Below are 20,470 nucleotides of genomic sequence, written 5' to 3' on the forward strand. Positions count from 1 at the left end.
ATGAAAAAAAATTTTACACCCCCCTTTTGCATGTATGGGGACCCCCACTTAAATTCAACGTAAAAGGATGTAACTCACTGTATGTGTGAGCGTCCACAGTTCCCACCTTTCTACCAAATTTGGTGTCAATCGCTATAACCGTCTCCGAGAAAAATGCGTGTGACGGACAGCCAGACAGACAGACAGACGGTAAACCGATTTTAATAAGGTTTTGTGTTTACATAAAACCTTAAAAATCGAAAAAAGGCCCTCACATGGGATGACCCCCATAAGTCAGTACTGAGGAACAATAATGCACTTCAATAAATCCCTCCAATTGAAAATTTGGCCATTTAAAGGCACAACCTGAACCGTTCAAAAAAAGCACCGTGTCAATTATAAAAAGAGTAGCTAGTGCACAAATTGTCCAGTCCTTAAGACATCTAACCACTACAATCGATTCATGAAGCCCTTAAATATCATCAAGAACAACGTTTATTTTACCTACAACGTTTACCATCATTTAGAATATTATTTTATTATAGAATTGTAACAATAGAAAAGAAAATCTGAACACCAACTAAGCTTTAAAATAACAATAAAACAAGAAGACTACCCATAGTAGCAGATCAAGTTTCTAATGGGCAAAGAATGTCATTGCAATTTCGCGAGGTATGGAACAAGATGGTTCACTTATTGGTGTGACGGTGTATTGATGACGCGATAGCGCCTATGAATGTGTACACTATATCACATACACGCCACTAACGCCAGTGTAAATGCGCCAAATTTGTCACGTGCAAGTACCGAAGAATGTAGAACATGTGCAATGCTTCTCTTCCACCATACAAATTCAGGGAGCCGAATCTTCTGTGTGTAGTTTTCTTACAATAAAAGAAGAAACAAGTGCCACGTAGATTTAGAGAAATCAATACCTAAAAGCTGATAGCATAAGTAGGGTAAAACTGTAAACGGCCATGAGAGAATTCGGCATCCCGACGAAATTAATAAGACTGACTAGGCTAACCCTGACCAATGTGCGAGGCCAGATAAAAGCAGCAGGATCACTCTCAAGACCATTCGACATCAACAACGGTCTACGACAAGGGGATGCCCTATCATGCGTTCTCTTTAACCTGGCCCTCGAGAAATTGATCCGGGATGCTGAGGTAAATGCAAGAGGAACGATCCTCTTTAAGTCCACTCAACTACTGGCCTATGCTGACAATATCGACATCATGGGAAGAACCACCCGAGACGTACAAACTGCCTTCAGCCAGATCGAGCAGGCGGCAATTGAGGCGAGATCTTGGGCTGCACATCAATGAAGCCAAGACAAAGTATATGGTGGCAACGTCAACACCGAAAACCAACCAACCAACAACATCAAACCGCACTGGTCAAACGGGAAAAATAAAAATAGGAGAATACAACTTTGAGACCGTTGATAATTTCTCCTATCTAGGGTCGAAAATCACAACCGATAACAGCTAGGATGATGAAATCCGCGCACGGTTGTTGTCAGCCAACAGAGCCTATTTCAGCTTACAAAAACTGCTCCGCTCGAAACGTCTCACCATAGGGTCAAAGCTCTTACTGTACAAGACTATGATCTTGCCAGTCCTCATATATTCCTCGAAGACTTGGGTCCTTAGCAAGAAAAATTGCGAACTCTTGACCGCGTTCGAGAGAAGAATCCTCCGAAGAATTGTTGGCCTACATAACGACGAAATCTATGAGTGATACCATGACCGTCAGGTTGTGGATAAAATCCGGCTCAATAGGTTACGGTGGGCGGGTCACTTAATCCGTATGGATGAGGATGATTCAGCCCGGAAAGTCTATAAGGACAATATCTATGGTAGAAAAAGAAGACGGGGCAGACCCTGCCTAAGATGGAGCGATGGCGTAGGCCAGGACGCCAGACAGCTTTTAGGGATATCGAATTGGTGGATTTCGGCGCAAAACCGGGATGTCTGGAGTTCCTTATTAAGGCTGGCCTAGACCGGATACCGGTTGTTACGCCGTTGATGATGATGATGAATACTTAAAAGCGACATTTTTGGAAAGGATCAACGGACAAAATATCATCTTAATAAAAATATGAATTTCGTTCCAAAAGCATTTAAAATAAACGTTTCTAACTCCACACACTCCTTTTAAAAATTCTCAGGTAAACAAAAGCGAGAGCACTGGATTATCCAAATCCTCTTGGATCTTATTTTCCAGGGAGCAGCTAAAAGCTATCATCCAGTTTTGAGCAGTAGCAAATTGGAATAATAATCATCGTTTATTGTAAAATTCTTCTTCTTTAAATACTATTTTGAATTGTTTGCATAGCTAATTTCCTGCTAGTTTCTATTCTACATACATAATGTATAAATTGTTATTTCTATAAGTGCATTATTCATTTCTATTGTACAGTTTATGAGTTATTTGCTATTTTGAAAGTTTTGTGTGAAATAAAACCTTATTAAAACCGATTCGTTGTCTGTTTGCCTGTCACACCAGGAAACTGCTAAGGCTATTGTCACGAAATTTGGTAAGAATATGTGAATTCCTTTAGATACAGCGAGTGGCGTCATTTTGTGTTGATTTTAAGGTGGGATTCCCCATACATGTGAAAGGAGGGTGTAAATCTCTTTTTTGACAAAACTTAGCCATCTGAGGTATCAAATGAAAAGGCTCAATTAGTACTTTTCGGAACTGATACTATTTCGGTGAAGCGTAAGGGAGGCCGCCTCTATACTGTGTCGGAACATCAAAATACTCTCTATACGGAGACCTGCTCAAATTAATAATGATATACTACTGTTTTTGGGAAATTGACTAGAAACCCCCCTTGAGTTTTCCCTAGAGTCATAAAAAATTGTAGTATTATAAAATCTACTGTTATATCAATTAGGAAGCAATACTAAATCAAAGAAGTCAACTAAGATGCAAGATAAATCAATGAAGATACGACAATATCACTCAATATGCCATTAATTGCCTTTTGTTTATAATTATCTTTACGGATCATTTACTCCGGATTCCGTAAAGAAAATTGTACACACATAAAAACAAGTCGGGATACCGGAAGTCGGGCGCTTCTGATATAAAGGTTTTGTGTTCATCTTAAGCCGGGTCCAGACCGGATGCGCTGTGTTGCGCCGAACAATAAATGGACGCGCTGCGCAGAGCTGAGCAATCAGTTAAGACGACAATCCGCGTAACATTGTGCAATCGCGTGCACTAATGAACACGATCCAATTGATGTCGATATATCAAAGAGTTGCGCAGCGCAGCGCGTCCGGTGTGGACCCGGCTTCATGTGAGAAAGTCGCTATGCAGGATTTTCCATTCGTACATATTTTGCCAACCCCAAAACAACGACATAAATACTGTGTTCACCCTAAATAAACAAACGACCACGACCCTGCCGTTCATATATAATTCACTTTATATGATGATGACCTCATACATGTCTTGGGTGACGTAAATTTACCAGAAATGCGAAACTTTGACCTCCTTTAACTTTGTTAATAACAGTAAGATTTTCTTCAGGATTATGTCTTATATTATCCTCTATGCTGATGTCAAATGGGATGAATTTAAGGGGGACTTTCCGGTAAATTTCCAAAACATGGTAATATACTATTATTAACTTTATTTGTGCAGGTATCGGAGTGAGATGCATTTTGAGGCCTAGATTTCATATAGTTGCATCACTGCGATTTTTTTCGGATTTTTCGGTTGGGTAGGTTCTGAGAACGAGACTTGTTTCACTTTTTAGGGCACACATTTTGTGACGTACAAACTGCCTTCATCCAGATCGAGCAGGCGGTGCGAGATCTTAAGCTGCACATCAATGAAGGCAAGACAAAATATATGGTGGCAACGTCAGCACCGAAGACGAATCAACCAACAACATCAAACCGCACTGGTCAAACACAAACACGAAGAAGAATAAGGATAGGAAAATACAACTTTGAGACCGTTGACAATTTCTCCTATCTAGGGTCGAAAATCACAACCGATAACAACTACGATGATGAAATCCGCGCACGGTTGTTGTCAGCCAACAGAGCCTATTTCAGCTTACAAAGACTGTTCCGCTCGAAACGTCTCACCATAGGGTCAAAGCTCTTACTGTACAAGACTATGATCTTGCCAGTCCTCATGTATTCTTCGGAAACTTGGGTTCTTAGCAAGAAAAATTGCGAACTCTTGGCCGCTTTCGAGAGAAGAATCCTCCGAAGAATTGTTGGCCCCTACATGAGGATGGACGATTACCGTAGCCTGGTTGTGGATAAAATCCGGCTCAATAGGTTACGGTGATATGAAGATGATCCCACCCGGAAAGTCTATAAGGGCAATATCTATGGTAGAAAAAGAAGACGAGGCAGACCCTGCCTAAGATGGAGCGATGGCGTGGGCCAGGACGCCAGACAGCTTTTAGGGATATCGAATTGGTGAACCTCGGCGCAAAACTGGGATGTCTGGAGTTCCTTATTAAGGCAGGCCTAGACTGGATACCGGTTGTTGCGCCGTTGATGATGATGATGATTTTGTGCCCTACCTCCCCTAGGTTTCTCCCAATATCAGAATTAAAATCAGTTTCGAAAAGTACTGATTGAGCCCTTTCATTTGATACCTCAAATGACCATGCTGTGAAAAAAGATCAAATGTTCTCACCAAATTTCGTAACAATCGGTTCAGCCGTTTCTGAGTTAATTGGGTGTGCCAGACAGTTTTGTATTCACACAAAACGTTAACAAGTCGGAATATCGAAAGCTAGAGGCTTTGGGCATAAAGGTTTTGTGCTCATGTGTGAAAAATTTCTAATGCATACTAATGTGGAACATCATGTACAACGATGTACTTAATCTTCCCCTTCCGGAGAAAGCCACAGTGGTGGGTTACGCTGACGACATAGCGCTGGCTGTTGTCGCAAAGCATACTGAGTTATACTCAAGCAAAGCAATCAGTGCTGTTAAAAGTTGACTAGAGAGCTGTGGTCTAACATTTGCAGAGGAAAAAAACAGAATCGGTTCTCATCACTAAGCGCCGGAAGATAAATTACGCCTTTATTAGAATCGGAAATCATATCATCACTTCCAAGCCGGAAGGATGGATAGGAAGCTCAGCTATAAGCAACACGTACAGTATGTCCGCGATAAATCATTCACTGCTAGTATGGTTCTGGCGAGGATGATGCCGAGCGTGGGAGGGCCACGGCACACCTTTAGGTTGCTTATAGACAGGGTAGTGACCTCAATCATGCTCTATGCAATCCCATGCCCATGCCAATTAACACCAACAAACTGAGTGCAGTCTACCGGAGGACAGCCCCGAGAGTATGCTCTGTCTTCAGGACTGTCTCAGATGATGCAACATTCGTCATCTCTGGAATGATGTCGATTGACATCTTGGCAGATGAGATGGCGAATATATACGAAGCTAATCTCTCCCTTATCGCAGACGAAAACCGCTGAGAGGGAGAAATTCATAAATAGATGGCAAGAGCGGTGGGAACGGTCGGGAAAGTGTCGGTGGACTAAAAGGCTCATTCCTGCTATCAAGGAGTGGTTGGAGAGACGACACGGTGAGATTAATTATAATCTCACCCAGTTTCTCACGGGGCATGGAGGATATCGCCAATACCTGCACAGGTTTAAATTGGACACCTCACCCGACTGTCCAATTTGCGATGGAGTCCTAGAGGACCCAGAGCATGTATTCTTCCACTGTCCGAGATTTGTGGAAGAAAGGAAGATTTTAGAGGAGACTCTAGGAGAGGTGCTGGTACCAGAAAATCTAGTGCCGAAAATGGTAGCACATCAAGAAAATTGGGATGCGGCAAACTGCATGATCGCATCTATCCAAAATAAACTGCGAAAGGCAGAGGAGAGGAGAAAAGCACGGTCATGTGCGCCGCGTATTGAAGAGAGGTGACTAAGCTAGGATGAGCTGACTCCACCCCGTGATGTAATACCTTATGGTGGTTCCGAGGGGCAGGGAGAAAGTCGGGGGTGGTTTTAGTGGGTGAAAATCCCACACGCTGGTGTGTCCCGACCAGTGTCTTTTGAAGATTTCCACTACCTGATTAAAAAAAAAAACAGACAGACAGACGGACATTGAATTGACATTGAAGCTGTTTTACAAACAAAACCTTAAAACGGATAGAAGGTCAAATGAATTTGATTTAAATAAAGGATTATTTAAAAGTACTAATCCAGTTAGGGCCCATGGAGAGCAGAGCCCTGAAGCAAAGGAATTACCCTTCACACAGCTTGGTGCAAAAATAGTTGAGCTGTCTGAGTTCATCAAGGACAAGCACAACGTGCATCAACAACCAATCGCAGCAGGAAGAACGGGCAAGTCGGAATCTGCTGCCCAACGGTGTTACAGACGACCCAAGTGACACCTAATCGTAGAGTCAAAGTGATCTAGGCGGAAATGTCTGCAAGATTTGACCTCATGTTTGAGTTGAAAAAAAATAGCTTGGGGAAAATTGATGGCTTCCGAACTCAGGTTAAGAACTTGGGGAGAATGTCACAGTACGCGTTTGCGGAAAGCCTATGACAATACTCAAACGCCCACATTGCGATTACCAGTGGACGCAGCGCAGGCCGCCGGGGGTAGGAAGGATCGAATCAGATAGGTTGTTTGCCGTCTGAGAGAGCAAATTTCTCTAAAGAAGTGCTTCAAGTGCCTCGCATTTAGTCATTTCGCGAAGGCGTGCACCAGCGGCATTAATCGGTCCGATCAATGCCGCTGGAGAAAGTGTGGGGAGAAAGGCCATATTGCCGGAAAGGCCAATGACCGGAATTTAGGAAGGCGCTGACTTCAATGAAAAAATGAGGTTTATTCGAATAAACCTCAATCATTGCAGGGTCGCTCAAGATTTACTTGAGCAGACCACCTACGAATTCGAGGTGGAAATTGCCATCATTGGCGAACCCTATAGAAACCGTCACGGTGGCGTATGGGTTACAGATTCGACTGGTGGAGCGGCGATATGGGCATGCGGTCGACAAGCCATCCAATGTACTGGGAGCCAGCGGATTTGGGTGGGCGAAAATAAACGGAGTATATGTGTACAGCTGTTATCTTGTTCTCGACGCAAGGGGTCGTAGTCCAAGGGTAATTGCTGGTGACATCAATGCTTGGGTCCGTGAGGATAGCAGGGAGACAAATACAAGGGGCCGCAGCCTATTCGAGGCTTTTGCACAGTTGGATACAATTCTGGCCAACGAAGGTTATGTAAACTCCTTTCGAAAAGGGGGGTCTGCATCAATCGTAGACCTAACTTTTGTTAGCCCTGCACTGGCACGTGGTATGTCCTGGTACGTCAGCAAGGACTACACCCACTTCTTTGGGCTATGGATGGAGTCACCGAGCAGAAAACCATCATGCCCGAAACCGAGAAAGATGTCAGGCTAGTCTGCTAAAGCTCTAAATGAGCAGACCTTCATAGAGGTGTGGTTAGACCAACCTAATAAAGTAGGCGCCTCTACGGAAAGAGCTGTCCATGTGACCCAATGCACCGCCAAAGCGTGTGACGCGTAGGAGACCTAACTACTGGTGGAATACTGAACTGCCCAGCCTTCGATCAGCCTGTCACCGAGCCAGAAGAGCGGCTCAGAGGGCGGTAGGCAGAATCGCCAAGGGCAAAAAGAGCGCACCTATAAGGAAGCTCACAACACCCTCAAGTTAGCCATCCAACGGAGCAAGAGGGAATGCTTTAAGGAGCTCTGTTCGGAAGCGGACGTCAACCCGTGGGGGAGCGTCTATAGAATCGTGATGGGGCGATTCAGAGGCCGATCGTCTCCGGATATCACGTGCCCTTTACTCTTGTTAAAAATTATTCAGGGGTTATTTCCCCAGTAAGAGGAGAGCACAGACAGCTTCCAGCGACCTCTGAATGTGATGGCAATACCGCAAGTCACCAGTGAGAAGCGTCACCAGATCTGCGCTAGGATAGGAGATAACAAAGCCCCGGGTCTGGATGGCGTGCCGAATAGGGCCGATAGATGATGTTTTCCTAGCATCTAATAGCAAAAATGATCTCGAGCAACTTGTCCAAAAATGGAATGATCGCCTCATGCAACACGGTCTCAAATTGAATCTGAATAAAACTGAATTTTTGACGACCGATTCCCATGAAACAGGCACAATCACTGTCAGCGACAGTGACATAAACAGAACTAAGCGATTTAAATACCTCGGGTCAACGCTATCAGCCAATGGAGCTATGAAATTGATTCACGCATTAACGCAACCTGGATGAAGTGGTGTTCCACAACTGGTGTACTTTGTGATCGACATATCAATCCAGATCAGGCATTTGGTAGGGCCTTGCCATTTAACTGATCACGACGAACCGACCCCGCTTGTGAACGAGAAAAAGGCTGAAGGAAAAGAAGAATTATCCACCTTAAGATAATGTCGCAGAGTTTGAAAATATAATCATTGCTACTGCTCACTTACTCCGAGCTTAGCACTATTGTGCCCAAACATTTTCCATGGGATTATGATCGACCGGGCAAGGTTAATCTGTTCAAGACGCTAGAAAGTATTTTTCACCTAACTGGCTTTCGTGGTATTATAGCGAGTTCTGCCAACTTTATTCTTAACTAGCATTCTTATTTTCTCCTTATTGGCGGACTGTTGCCCATGTTGCCTTTCACTTTTCTTGTGTTCTTCGATTTATCCTGTAGATCGCTAGGCCCACAAAAGAATTTTGTATCAAAATTTTGCAATTTCATTCTCCTAGATCCGCGTGAACACAGCAGTTCTGAGAAATGGCCTCAAAAGGGATCACCTGATGGTTGCTTACGTTCGCTTGCGTGTTGTGTTCGCTACTGCTCACGGGGTTGAGGAGCTGCGACCCCCTAACTTCAACATCGACCGCTTGTACGACCCACACTTACTCGACAGTGGGAGAGCTATCTTGCTGATCGAACGGCAGATCTACCGAGTAACACTCCTAAGAATATCGATGTGTACTGTGCCGCTATCAAAAATGCTCTGCTCTCAGGTGATGTATAGGTCGTCGGCCACTTCCCGAAAGGGACGTGGTCAGGGAAGCGGAAGATGCTGTAGATTGCAATTTCAGAACTCTATACCACATCACGAAAGAACTTGAATGAGGTCGTAAATCTTTCGATAGTCCTGTGAAGGACATTAACGGTCAACTTGTCATCCACGATGAAGAACTGAAGAGGTGGAAAGAACACTTCACCAAGATCCTTAACACTTCGGTTTCTCTTCTTCTGGATGAAATGACTAGTCACCGTAACATGCGGATGTGGACTGTTCTTCCAAGCAGAAGAGAAATCATTTCGGCCATCACTGAACTCAAAAGGAATAAAGCCGCTAGGCTTGACGATCTCCCCGCAGAGTTTTTTATCGCTGCGTCTGCAGTTACTACTTATCTGCGGCTTCCACTCGTATGGAAATCTTGAGAATCCTAGACCTTTCCTAGAGAGTCGAAGAAGGGGATGATCATTAAGATTCCAAAAAAGGCACTCGTTTTGAGTGTGACAATTGGAAGGGTATCTGCGTGCTCCCTGCTATCACAAAGATAATAGCTAAAATAATCCTGGAATGCATCAAAGAACATCTCAAAAGCTTAATCGACAGAGAGCAGACTGGCTTCCGTTACGGATACTCCTGCATCGACCACATCAACACAATACGGATCATTTTGGAATAGTGCACGGAATTTAGATCTTCGCTGAATAGAAACTAATAGCTATTATCAGAGCGACATATGATGGCGCAAAAAGTCACGTGCTACACCAAAACAAAATCTCGGAGGATTTTGAGATCCAAAGCGGAATCCGCCAGGGTTGTATCCTGTCACCGATGTTATTGCTTCTTGTTATCGGTGACGTTCTTCATGCTACGCTGTCCGGAGGACATGGGGAATTCAATGGACGATGGTATCTTTCCTCAAATACCTCGACTACGCTGATAACATATTTTTGCTCAATCACCGGGTTATGGCCAAATGGCGTTGAGTTTTGGAAAAGAGGCAAGTAGAGTTGGATTGAGGATAAACACAAACAAAAACAAGGTTCTCAGTCTGACAGGTCATCCCACTCTCTCTATCTGCATTAATGTGCAGAGCATCGAAAGCGTCGATCAATTTGTATATCTAGAAAGCGTGGTTTCTGCCGACGGCGGCATCGAACAAGATGTTGCCCGACGCATTAACAGATTCGCTTTCCCTGCCCTCTCTTAAGTCTGCAAATGCAGTTTTTCCTAGATTATTCTGTGCTAGTGCTCTTTCTGTGTTGCTATATGGGAGTAGCACATGGAAAATGAATTCCACTGTTAATCAAAAGCTCAAAGCTTTCGTCAATACCTGTCTGCGTCGTATCATCGGAGTACGCTGGCCTGGCACTATCCCAAAAAAACTTGGTCGACGCACAGGCGATGTGATCGAAAGACGGAAGTGGCAGCGAATAGCTCACACATTAAGGAGGGGCGACAATTACATTGCGGGCTATGCCATGTAATGGAATCCACTCTCCCAAGGTTGCCGACGAATAGGATGCCACAAGAGCACTTCGGGGTACAAATGATGTTTTCTTAACAAAAAAAAATTTCTTAACAAAAATACTGTTGGATATAATTTTAAATAGTTAAGAAAGCATTTTAGCAAACAACAAGGCATTGGTAAAAAAATCATAAAGTGGCATAACCCCTTAAGCAGAAGTTTTAGCGGCAACTCTTATCCGCGTCAGTGTCTTAGGAGAAGCTGCGACAAATCCTGCGTTCACCCTCCCAACCTTCTCGATACCCTCCATACGTCCAAACGCTGGGGATAGTTCCTAGCTGCCCGAAAGGTAGAGCATTGATGGCCACTAAGAACTCCAATACAAAGACCCAGACCGAAAGCAGTTTCTTTCCAATAAGATCGTGCAAGATTTCCTTCCCAGGAACGCGACTGAGTACGATTTATATTTTCTAAACTTGATAAATGTGTGACATTTATCTTAAAGTTCGTCATCTGCAAAGTGCTTCATTGCTGAAGCTAGCTCGCAGTTATCTCGGGAGTTCGCAACGAAGACTTTATAACTATTATTAAAGCAATCATATGGGGGGCGTACTTTTCACCCCAGGCCCGGAGTTTCTCCATACGCCCCTGTAAAACCCACTTAGTTGTTAAGATTATGCTGCGTACACAATATATATAATAATTAAATCTGCGGAACCAATGAAAACATCTGCACAAGGGTATTCACTACAGTAATATTGGGAAGTGGCTGCCCGGAAGAAGACTCCCGAAAGGAGCGCTGGAAAAGGTAACCAAATCCTGCTAATCGCGAACGAAAATAAAACGCAGTTAAAAATATCTCCATGAAAACTGTTTTTAATAATAATAATAATCGTTGGCGCAACAATCCATATCGGATCAGGGCCTTGAAGTGTGTTAGAGCACTTCATTCAAGACAGTAACGGTACACTACAGGATTGCAGAACTCTGTAGGATGCAATGTGGTCAGCATTGCGCTCGCCGAGATTATTACCCTGATTTGATTCAAATTCTCGTTCACAGCTGAGTCGACTGGTATCGGACATCCAGTCACGATAACAAATCCCTTTGCCACCAGTAAGATTTGAACCGCGACCTTCGACACGACGGTCTTACGCTCTAACCACTCAGCTATCTGGACACAAAACACTATTTTTAATGCATCTTATTCGAATTGAAGGACGTTTTTCAAGTCATGAAAAGCATCCAAAAATGCTTTATCGTTGATATTGTATAAAGGAGCTCCTCGAAATAGGTATAGTAGGTTTAATTTCATTCATTTAAGCCTATCAGATCGCACAGCCCCTGATTCGTTCTATGTACCGTTCCAAAGGGTTTGCGGTACACATAAACCTTTACCATATTACTGTTAATAAAGGGAACTCTGCTCACCACTTATTATTATTTCTTACTGTTGGAAACAAGAAATAACACAGTTCTTAATACAGCACCTTACCGTAGTTTAATATAAGCACCGCGCCGGCTATACATTCGACACTCTTTGATGATTATTATTATGACAGTTGCTGCCAGCTGATCAGTAAGATGTGTATGTAAGTTGAAGTGACTAACAGTCAGTGAATATAGTGGGGAAATACTTTAGATAGTTACCTTCCACTGGACATTCGAGTATGGGCTTCGAAAAACGCAATATTCAAACCGCCATGGTGAATTAAAATGACACCAGATGCCACTACAGGATATTGAAAATCACGTAAAGTCCAATGCTTAAACCGCAAAGAATAATGACACTAGATAACACTGCATTATTACTAGTTGCTTACAAGAAAATGCTCGAACCATCATAATAATACTAGGTGGCACTACGAATGATGCAGAATAGTACAGTATATGATATATAAATATCTAGGTAATGGAAGGTATGGCCAGAGATTTTCGTAGTCCCTGTTAGGTATTATTTCAATCTGGAATTAGCGCGGAGGTCTACACAACTTCAATTTTATGGAAGAAACTATTTATTGCATTTCTTAGAAATAAAGATAACAAGCCCTTTCCAAGTGTAAAAAAATTTTATTGAATATGAATAGCTAACTCTAGAAGCTACGTGAGTCTTAAGATACCAAGATACAGTTTATTGTTATAGTTTATAGGATAGAAATATGTCGATTTCCCCCGACTTCCAAAGTGGCTTGCTCTCGATATACATTTAAAACTCGATTTGACGCGAAGTGTCACATTTTAGCTGGGACTGTTCAGCGCTCGAAAGGCTCGCGAGCCTCGCAAAGTCTTCCGTTTGGCGTTTGCGCGTAAACGCGATTGCTATCCGGTACGTCAGTCTTCAATCGTGACTTTGCAACCACATTACACACAAAATGTCAAATGAGGTCAGGAATATTCTACTAAATCAACTCGCATTCAACCGCATAAAAAACTTCCTAGAAAATTACGAACGACACTCAAGGCGCTTGTCGTCGTGGGCTTTGCGAGGATCGCAAGCGCCAAGGGTCCGTAGCTTTTGAATATTCATCAATTTGGAATAGAGCATTGTGCTACAGTTTGAGAATCGTTATTCGTCATCAAACTGACAACGCCTGTCAAATGGTGGATGTTGAATGAATTGAGTGGATTGTTGATGGCCATTAGTTTGATTTCGTGAGTCTGCAGTGGGAATCAGTAATAAATACGTTTCTGCTCAAAGCGAGTTGGATTCTACGCAGATATTTCGAGGAGTGCACGACGGTATACAAAGACGAAGCATTTAATAAGAACCTTAAGGTGAAGCAGGGTCGACGTAAAAGCAAACAAAAACAATTCGTTTCATCTTGAGGGATACACAAAGGATCATAATACATCATGGGTTGTGATGGAGGTACGATTCCGAGACGTGACGAACTAGTTAGACTGAAAAAGAAACCTGAACAGAAGGACAAGGACGCTGAACGGCAGTTTCGGTGGCTGCATTGTGCCTTAACTCAGCAAAGGCTACAACAACCAATTGTGATGTGTGGATTGGGTCGTTTGTACTCCAAACAGAATATTATCGAACAACTTCTTGAGAAAGACAAAATGCCCGAGTCGTGCAGTCATATCAGAAGCCTGAAGGATGTTAAGAATTTGAATCTAACACCAAATCCAGCCTTTAAAGATGATGAAAAATCAGAGGGTATTTTGGATACGCGTAGTGCTCCTTTCATATGCAAATTAATTGGTCTCGAAATGTCTGGAAAATTCCGTTTTGTCGCGCTCTGGACTTGCGGATGTGTGTTTTCCGAACGGGCGTTAAAGGAAGTGAAGAGTAATGTTTGTGCACTATGCCAGACCCCTTTCCAAGAGCAAGATGTGGTCATTTTAAATGGAACTGACGAAGAAGTTGACTTGATGCGAGTGAAAATGGAGGCGCGAGTAGCTCGACGAAAAGCAGCCAAAAAGGAAAAGAGCAGCACGAAAAATAAAAGTGATTCGGCGGAACCGTCCACCTCTAAAGCTACAATAGATGACACCATTAAAGTTGACACCAACACTACTGCCCTTGGAAAGCCTGCTAAGAGTAAAGTAGTACTGCCTGCAAAACGAGTAGGCACTCTGGAAGACCCGGCAATCAAAAAACTGAAAACGGAGTATAGTGTGGCGAAGGATCCGAAAGCTACTGATGTATATAAATCACTTTTCACGACACACAAAAGCGAGCAAGAACAGTCGAGAGCTCATTGGGTCACATATAATCCATTTTATAATTAATATGTAAATGTAACTGTTGTCAATAAAGTTATAAATTATGGCTTATGTTGGTATTGATTGACATCAAATATTCTAAAGATTGATAACTTGCACTGTTTGGCGTGGGTCAATCACTCATAAGATCTTGGAACTTATGCTTATGGATTAGGTAGTCTGTAGATTACTGTGGTCTCAAGTCGGTTATAGTGAAGAGCGTGTAAAATGTAAAATCTTTAACAAACGAGGGATGGCTTTCCTGTGATGAAGATGTGTATTATTTACATATTTTATTTAACCAATAAATAATGCAGTTACAACTTTCCTTAGGAGTAAACTCAAATCAATACTGAACGGGGTAAACACATTCAACGTTCCAGACAACGATAGTTGAAGGACAGGAAACGTTTGTATTATTTACTTTACGAATAAATCATTTCCGAAAAAGTGAGGATGCTTTGACTGTTAAACTGCGGCTCATGGCGTCACCTTAACGAACTACGGAGCGAGTTATCTATATGTCAGCACCAAAAAATGAAAGTTTATTTAAAATGTTTCTTTAAGGACGCCTTAGTCCATGATCCATGAATGCAAAAGGCGAGATCCTTTTTCAGATTGTATGAGTGCCTTTTTCCCTCGTTTCAAGGTTTTGATGTCCCGCATACCGTCGATACGGTAAACCTGCTTCATAAAGTTTGTCAAATATTCACTTAATTCGTCATGCACACCCTTTCTTCACTTTCCCGAAAATTATTTTGTAAGATGGGGATAATGGTGTTGTATAGATGTTTTGTTCGCGGCAGTGATTCGCCGTTTTACTTTGTGTTGTTGCCATTTATTGAAAGTAAGGCTCACTCCTTAATGGAGCATAGAGCATCCACACTGTCAAGACTGTGCTTTACTTACGCTATCATCACATTTAACATTGTGTAAATGATAAGCTCATAGCAACGAGACAAATTTTCTCGAAAATATCAACACATTGTGCGCTTGCAATTATTCGTGGCTTCTCTTTCCATTTGACTCACTGTGCTAAATACATTGTCGTGTCTTCATTGGTTTCGTCTACAGACCTTTTTTGCTTCGTACTTTTAGTTCAAGTCTTTTGTGGTTCGATAGGGCTCATTTTATTTTTGAATCGGTTTCCGACATTAATAACGGAACCATCACCTTGATGTTGCCAACTTTTAATTCGCTTACATCGAGCTTCGGTGTCCCGTTTTTAAGGTTTTGTGGAAATCAAAACCTTATTAAAATCAATTCACTATCTCCCTGCCTCCAAAACGGCTGCACCGATTTAAACGAAATTTCGTGAACATATGGGAACTAGGAAATCCCACGTAAACAGGGAGTAACATAAATTTAGATGGAGTGTAACTCATATATGGAAAAGGGGGATGTAATTTTTGTTACCTAATGTACTCGTGTGGGGTATCAAAAGGAAAGGCTCGATCAGTATTTAGGGAACGGTATTCCCCAATAATTCAAGATATGTTTCTGAATTTTCGAAACTTCATTTATCTAACATCAATTATTACAATTTGACCACAGCTCTCTAGAACGAATTGTAATACAAACAAATCGGGAAACCGGAAGCTGAGCGCTTCAGGTATGAAAGGTTTTGTTTGCTTCTTCTGTGAGTATATTTAAGTGTACAGCTATCCCATTTGTACGTAGCCCGTTATGTATATGCATTTAGCATGTCTGACTACCTACTTCAGTTTGATATTGATATTCAGTTGCAGTAAATTTACATGGTAAAGTCAACTTTGAGCTACTGTAATTTTCTTACAATAGTATGATTTGGATCAAACTTGGGGATTTTATGCTTCATATTATATTTTATACTACTACCAACTTTTTTAACTCTAAGATACATTTAAGGGGGGTTTTGCTCAATTTCCCCAAAAATATGGTAATATACTATTATTACCGCCCCTCCCTCACTGACCCCGTCTTTTGCCGCAGTGACCAGGGGTCACGCAAGACCCGAAACCCTTAGCCCTTTATCGCCTGCACATTCTTCTATTCCAAGGGGCTTCTTCATGGAAGCGAGGTCTCTATTCAATATGTCTTTCTCCTCGCTGTGGAGCACAATTTCCGACTTCTATCACAACTATCTCCGTCTCCCTCCTGAAGACAAACCCGAAGCGTACCTACAATTCCTCTTCAAATTGCTAGACAACCAAAATAAAGGTGCTCACACTAAACACTAATTCGCTCATTTCTAACGACAAACGTTTCGCTCTCCACAAGCTCTTAGAGGATTCCAATCCTAATCTCGCTCTCCTAAACGAAACCAGACTGGGGGAAGCCCCCAACGTAAAATTACATGCTCCCGGTTACAGTACTTTCCGCAACGACGCGGGCAGAGGCACAGCCATACTAGTCAAAGCGGGACTAAGGGCAAATAGTATCCCATCGGCTGCACTGGCAACAAATTGCCTATTAGCAGTAGTCAGACTTCCTGTCAGTGGTGGTGGCGTCCTCCGAGTCCTAATCGGCTCTCTCTACTTCCCGGGCGGCACAGGTCGTCACCTTACTCCCACTCTGAACGAACTCTGGGAAATCGCGAGCAGTTTCGACGCCTTCATCTTCGGCGGCGACCTCAACGCACGTATCTTGGGGCGACTCAGTCAACAACGAAAACGGCAAGTACTCTTCGATTGGTTCCAATCAGGTCCATTCCTTAGCGCGGACATCATTAACGCGGGAGTGCCATCCTTTCCTTGTGGATCCTCTTTCCTTGACGGCTTTATAATCTCGTCCAATCTCTCAGCATGTGTCACTAGCTACTCCTCTCTAGCTAGCAGTCCACTCGGACCATCGTGCCCTCAGCCTCTCTCTACATCTACAGCAAATTCTCCCTTCACTCCACCATCTGCACAAATGCAGATCTTTCAATCTGACAAACTGGGATGATTTCCAACGCGACTTAGACAGCGTGCTGGGCCCTCCCCTGGACAAATCGCGCCTCCACTCTAATGTTGAGTTAGATATATACATCCGGAAAGTGAAACTACAATCGATAAACACGCCCCAGTTAAAGAACCTGGTTACTACAAATACAGGTGCCTTTCCCCCTCAACCCTCCTCTTAGTCCGCGATAGAAGCAGACTACTGCAGCGCAGGAAACGTTTATTTCACCGGTCACGGAACAGATGCAACGCTGACTACCGTCTCCTTACCTTTGCCCCTTTTCTTCCAGATGCCCGGCTGATACAGTTAGAACAGGCCCGTTCGCCTCCTTCTTTACCTCCCTAGAAGAAGTCGAACTTGCAATCTCCCGGTGCAACAATAAAAAATTTTCGGGTCCCATGGCATCTCGAACTTTGTTCTGTGTGCGCCTACCATCAGTGAACGGCGGTGGCCAACGGCCACTTCTCGGTATCTTAGAAATCCGCCCTCCTCATACCTATCCCTAAAAAGGGGTGCTCGGGCGATCTCAAAGATGTGAGGCCCATCTCTCTTCTTTCCAATATTGGAAAAATCTTCGAACGTATCCTACTAAGCCACCTCAATAGACACTACCCCGCCATCATTCCACTTAACCAATTCGACTTCGAAAACCTCAGATCCACCGAGCAGGCAATCATGTACCTGCAAGACCATATCCTCAATCAACTGGAAAACAGGCATTGCACCGTAGCCTGCGCCTTAGATCTCGAAAAGGCGTTTGATTCTGTTTGGAAAGAGGTATTGCTCTACAAACTAATCCAGTCCAATTGCCCCCTCCCCTTATTCAGAATCCTCTCAGATTTCATCTCCAACACAACTTGCCACGTGCGTTTCGATAGACTACGCTCCTGCGACTTCCCGGTGAACTCAGGAGTCCCTCAGGGATTCTACCTAGGCCCCAAACTTTTTAACATCTTCCTCCACGATATTCCCCTTCTTCCCGTAAACTTATCCCCCACGACAACGGCAACTCAGGCAGCCCTTCTCCCGCCCTCTTCCCCCAACGACAATGGTCCTCCCGCGTCAGGAGGGATTCTCTTCGCCGATGACACCATCCTATATGCGAGTGGTCTCAGGCCCGCAATAGCCTCCCTCTCTCTTAATAGGGTCATCGCTTATTTCAATCGGTGGGCGCTTACCGTTAATTCGCTTAAGTCTGAGGTTATTTGCTTCAGAAACCCCAGTGGGAAGTGCAACTGGCGCACAGTACCAGAAAGCAAAAACCTGCATTTACGCATTGCCAACCACACACTCAAGCCGAAATCAAATACTATGATAAATACCTGGGAATCTCCCTCAACAACAAACTCAAATCCAACCCTCACGTTAGATCTGCTATCGCCAAAGCCTCTAAGGCCTCAGCTGCCTTAAAAAACCTCCTCTCATCCCGGGCCCTGTCCCCTGCCACCAAAACCCTTTTATACATTCGTCCAATCCTGACCTACGGTTTCCCAGCATCTACCTACCCAGCTACCATGTCACCAAACGCAGCAGAAGCCCTCCAACGCTTTGAAAGTACGATACTCAGGAAATGCACGGCCAAATACAGAAGGCCAAACCTAAAATTTCACCAAAACTCTCTTCTGTACGACCTTTCAGGGGTTTGCCCCATAATTTCGTACATGATCAAGTTGTCGCGCGTCAGACTGAAAAAGTCGCTGTCCCACCCTAACCCGCTGATAAAAAATCTCGCTAAATGCAATACACTATTACGCGAGCAGAGGTACTACGTGTCAGGGCTGACTCTCCTCTCGGACAGTAACTCTGCTCTCAACCATCACGCCTCCCCTCCCTCCTTCATCCCCTCCTTTTATCAAAGCTCCTCCCCGGACTTTCACAGAGGCTAAACACGTAAATCCAATGTTCTGGCAGTCAATCCCCGCGCAGGTGTAGATCACCTTCTATTATTTTTTCTTTACTTAGTCCAGATTAAGACAATAGACACTAATTAGCCTGTACCTAATGTAATACCTCCAAGCATTAATTTCTTCCCTAAATTAAGGTCACTTCTTCTACCAATTAAGCCCCACAATACATGCCCCGCAATCCCAAAGTCCTTTTCATCCCTCCCGCCTTGGGTCACTGTCCTCGCACAGGCCCAAATAGAGTAAAAGGTAGCCCTTTCTCAGAATGCTAACACCATCAAGAAAGGACTGCGCTTTACTCCAATCAATCAATCATTAATCAATCCTGTCCACCGGTGCCTAAAAAACGCCCTTTTTCCTGTTTCCCAGTACAGAGTACTATTTTATGTTATGTGTGTTTAGTTGTAAGTTATAAATTATTCTTAGGTTTAAGCACATGTTATGTCAAATGAGCACTGACATGCACCACTTTTTCACTTTATAACATGTAACCGGCTGTCCCGGATATTTCCGTAGGTTAGCGTCACGCTTGAGCTTTTAAGTTATTATTCCTTTTGTACCGCACATGTATTTCTTTTCTTTGCTCAATAAATAAATCTGAAATGTACCGGTTGTTTGCTAATGAACAAGCTTTCATAGGCGTCCAGCTGGTTAATTTTCCTTACCTGTTTTAAAACTTTCAAATCATCGGAGCTTATTTTTTGGCCGCATTCTGGATTTTGTAGGTTTTCGGGAGTACTTGACAGCCAACTCTGCCTCCTTCTTATGTTCCCTAAATCTGGTAGTTATCCAAAATATGCTGGATAAAATCAACACGCTACACCCTAAAACAACCTTCACTCATGAGATTGAAGTTAACAATCAATTGCCTTTCTTAGATTTATTAATCAAACGTCAAAACGGACAATTTTCTTTTTCTATTTTCAAGAAACCCACCAGCACCCAGCGTAGAATCCCTGCCATTTCGTTCCATAGCTACCAGCATAAAATGGCAGCTTATATCACGATGATCGACCACCTCCCTAACAATTCCACTCACAGAGGAAGACTATCGGAGCGAAAAACTCTACATTATGGACACTGCAAGGAAGAACAAACTTACCTATGAGCAGACTTGTTAGCACTGATGAATGGACCAAGTGGTTCCCGAAATATCGGCATTTGCAAGAATAAATGTCTACACCAACGAAAAAGAAACAACAAGTTTTTTATTATTTCAGAAAATTCTTTTCTGGACAGTCCATCAAACGGAGAGAAGAAGAGCATAACCCTTTTATAAAAGAAAGTAAATATCAATGCAACCCACAACTTGGAAGACCTGCTGGCAGTTTTTTTTTCGATTTTGTTAAGACAACCCCCCAATGGTTACCACATGGGAAAAAGAGATACGACTTTTTGATATTTTTTTTCATTGAATAATCGTTGATGTTATGATTCCAAAAATGCTGTTAGTAGAAAATAA

At 43.1% G+C, this 20,470-nt stretch overlaps 2 protein-coding genes across 3 annotated transcripts in view; one reads left to right on the forward strand and one right to left on the reverse strand.

The window, feature by feature from the left end:
* The window catches only part of LOC119656697 (protein SMG8), a 28,409-nt gene extending 16,360 nt beyond the window's left edge, over positions 1 to 12,049 (reverse strand). The window contains exon 1 of one of the 2 annotated variants that reach the window (XM_038063206.1): positions 11,967 to 12,049. The gene's annotated coding sequence lies outside the window, so the exon portion shown is untranslated. Of the gene's footprint in view, positions 1 to 11,902 lie in introns of both variants that reach the window. The other variant, XM_038063214.1, reaches the window with a different exon arrangement.
* A 520-nt stretch (positions 12,050 to 12,569) lies between these two features.
* On the forward strand, positions 12,570 to 14,254 carry LOC119646362 (replication termination factor 2). The gene has a single exon (XM_038046799.1). It carries the CDS (start codon positions 13,325 to 13,327, stop codon positions 14,207 to 14,209), a length of 885 nt encoding a protein of 294 aa, XP_037902727.1. The 5' UTR covers positions 12,570 to 13,324; the 3' UTR covers positions 14,210 to 14,254.
* The last annotated feature ends 6,216 nt before the right edge of the window (positions 14,255 to 20,470 follow it).

The sequence above is a fragment of the Hermetia illucens genome, chromosome 1 (assembly GCF_905115235.1).
Source record: "Hermetia illucens chromosome 1, iHerIll2.2.curated.20191125, whole genome shotgun sequence".
NCBI classification, from domain to species: domain Eukaryota; kingdom Metazoa; phylum Arthropoda; class Insecta; order Diptera; family Stratiomyidae; genus Hermetia; species Hermetia illucens.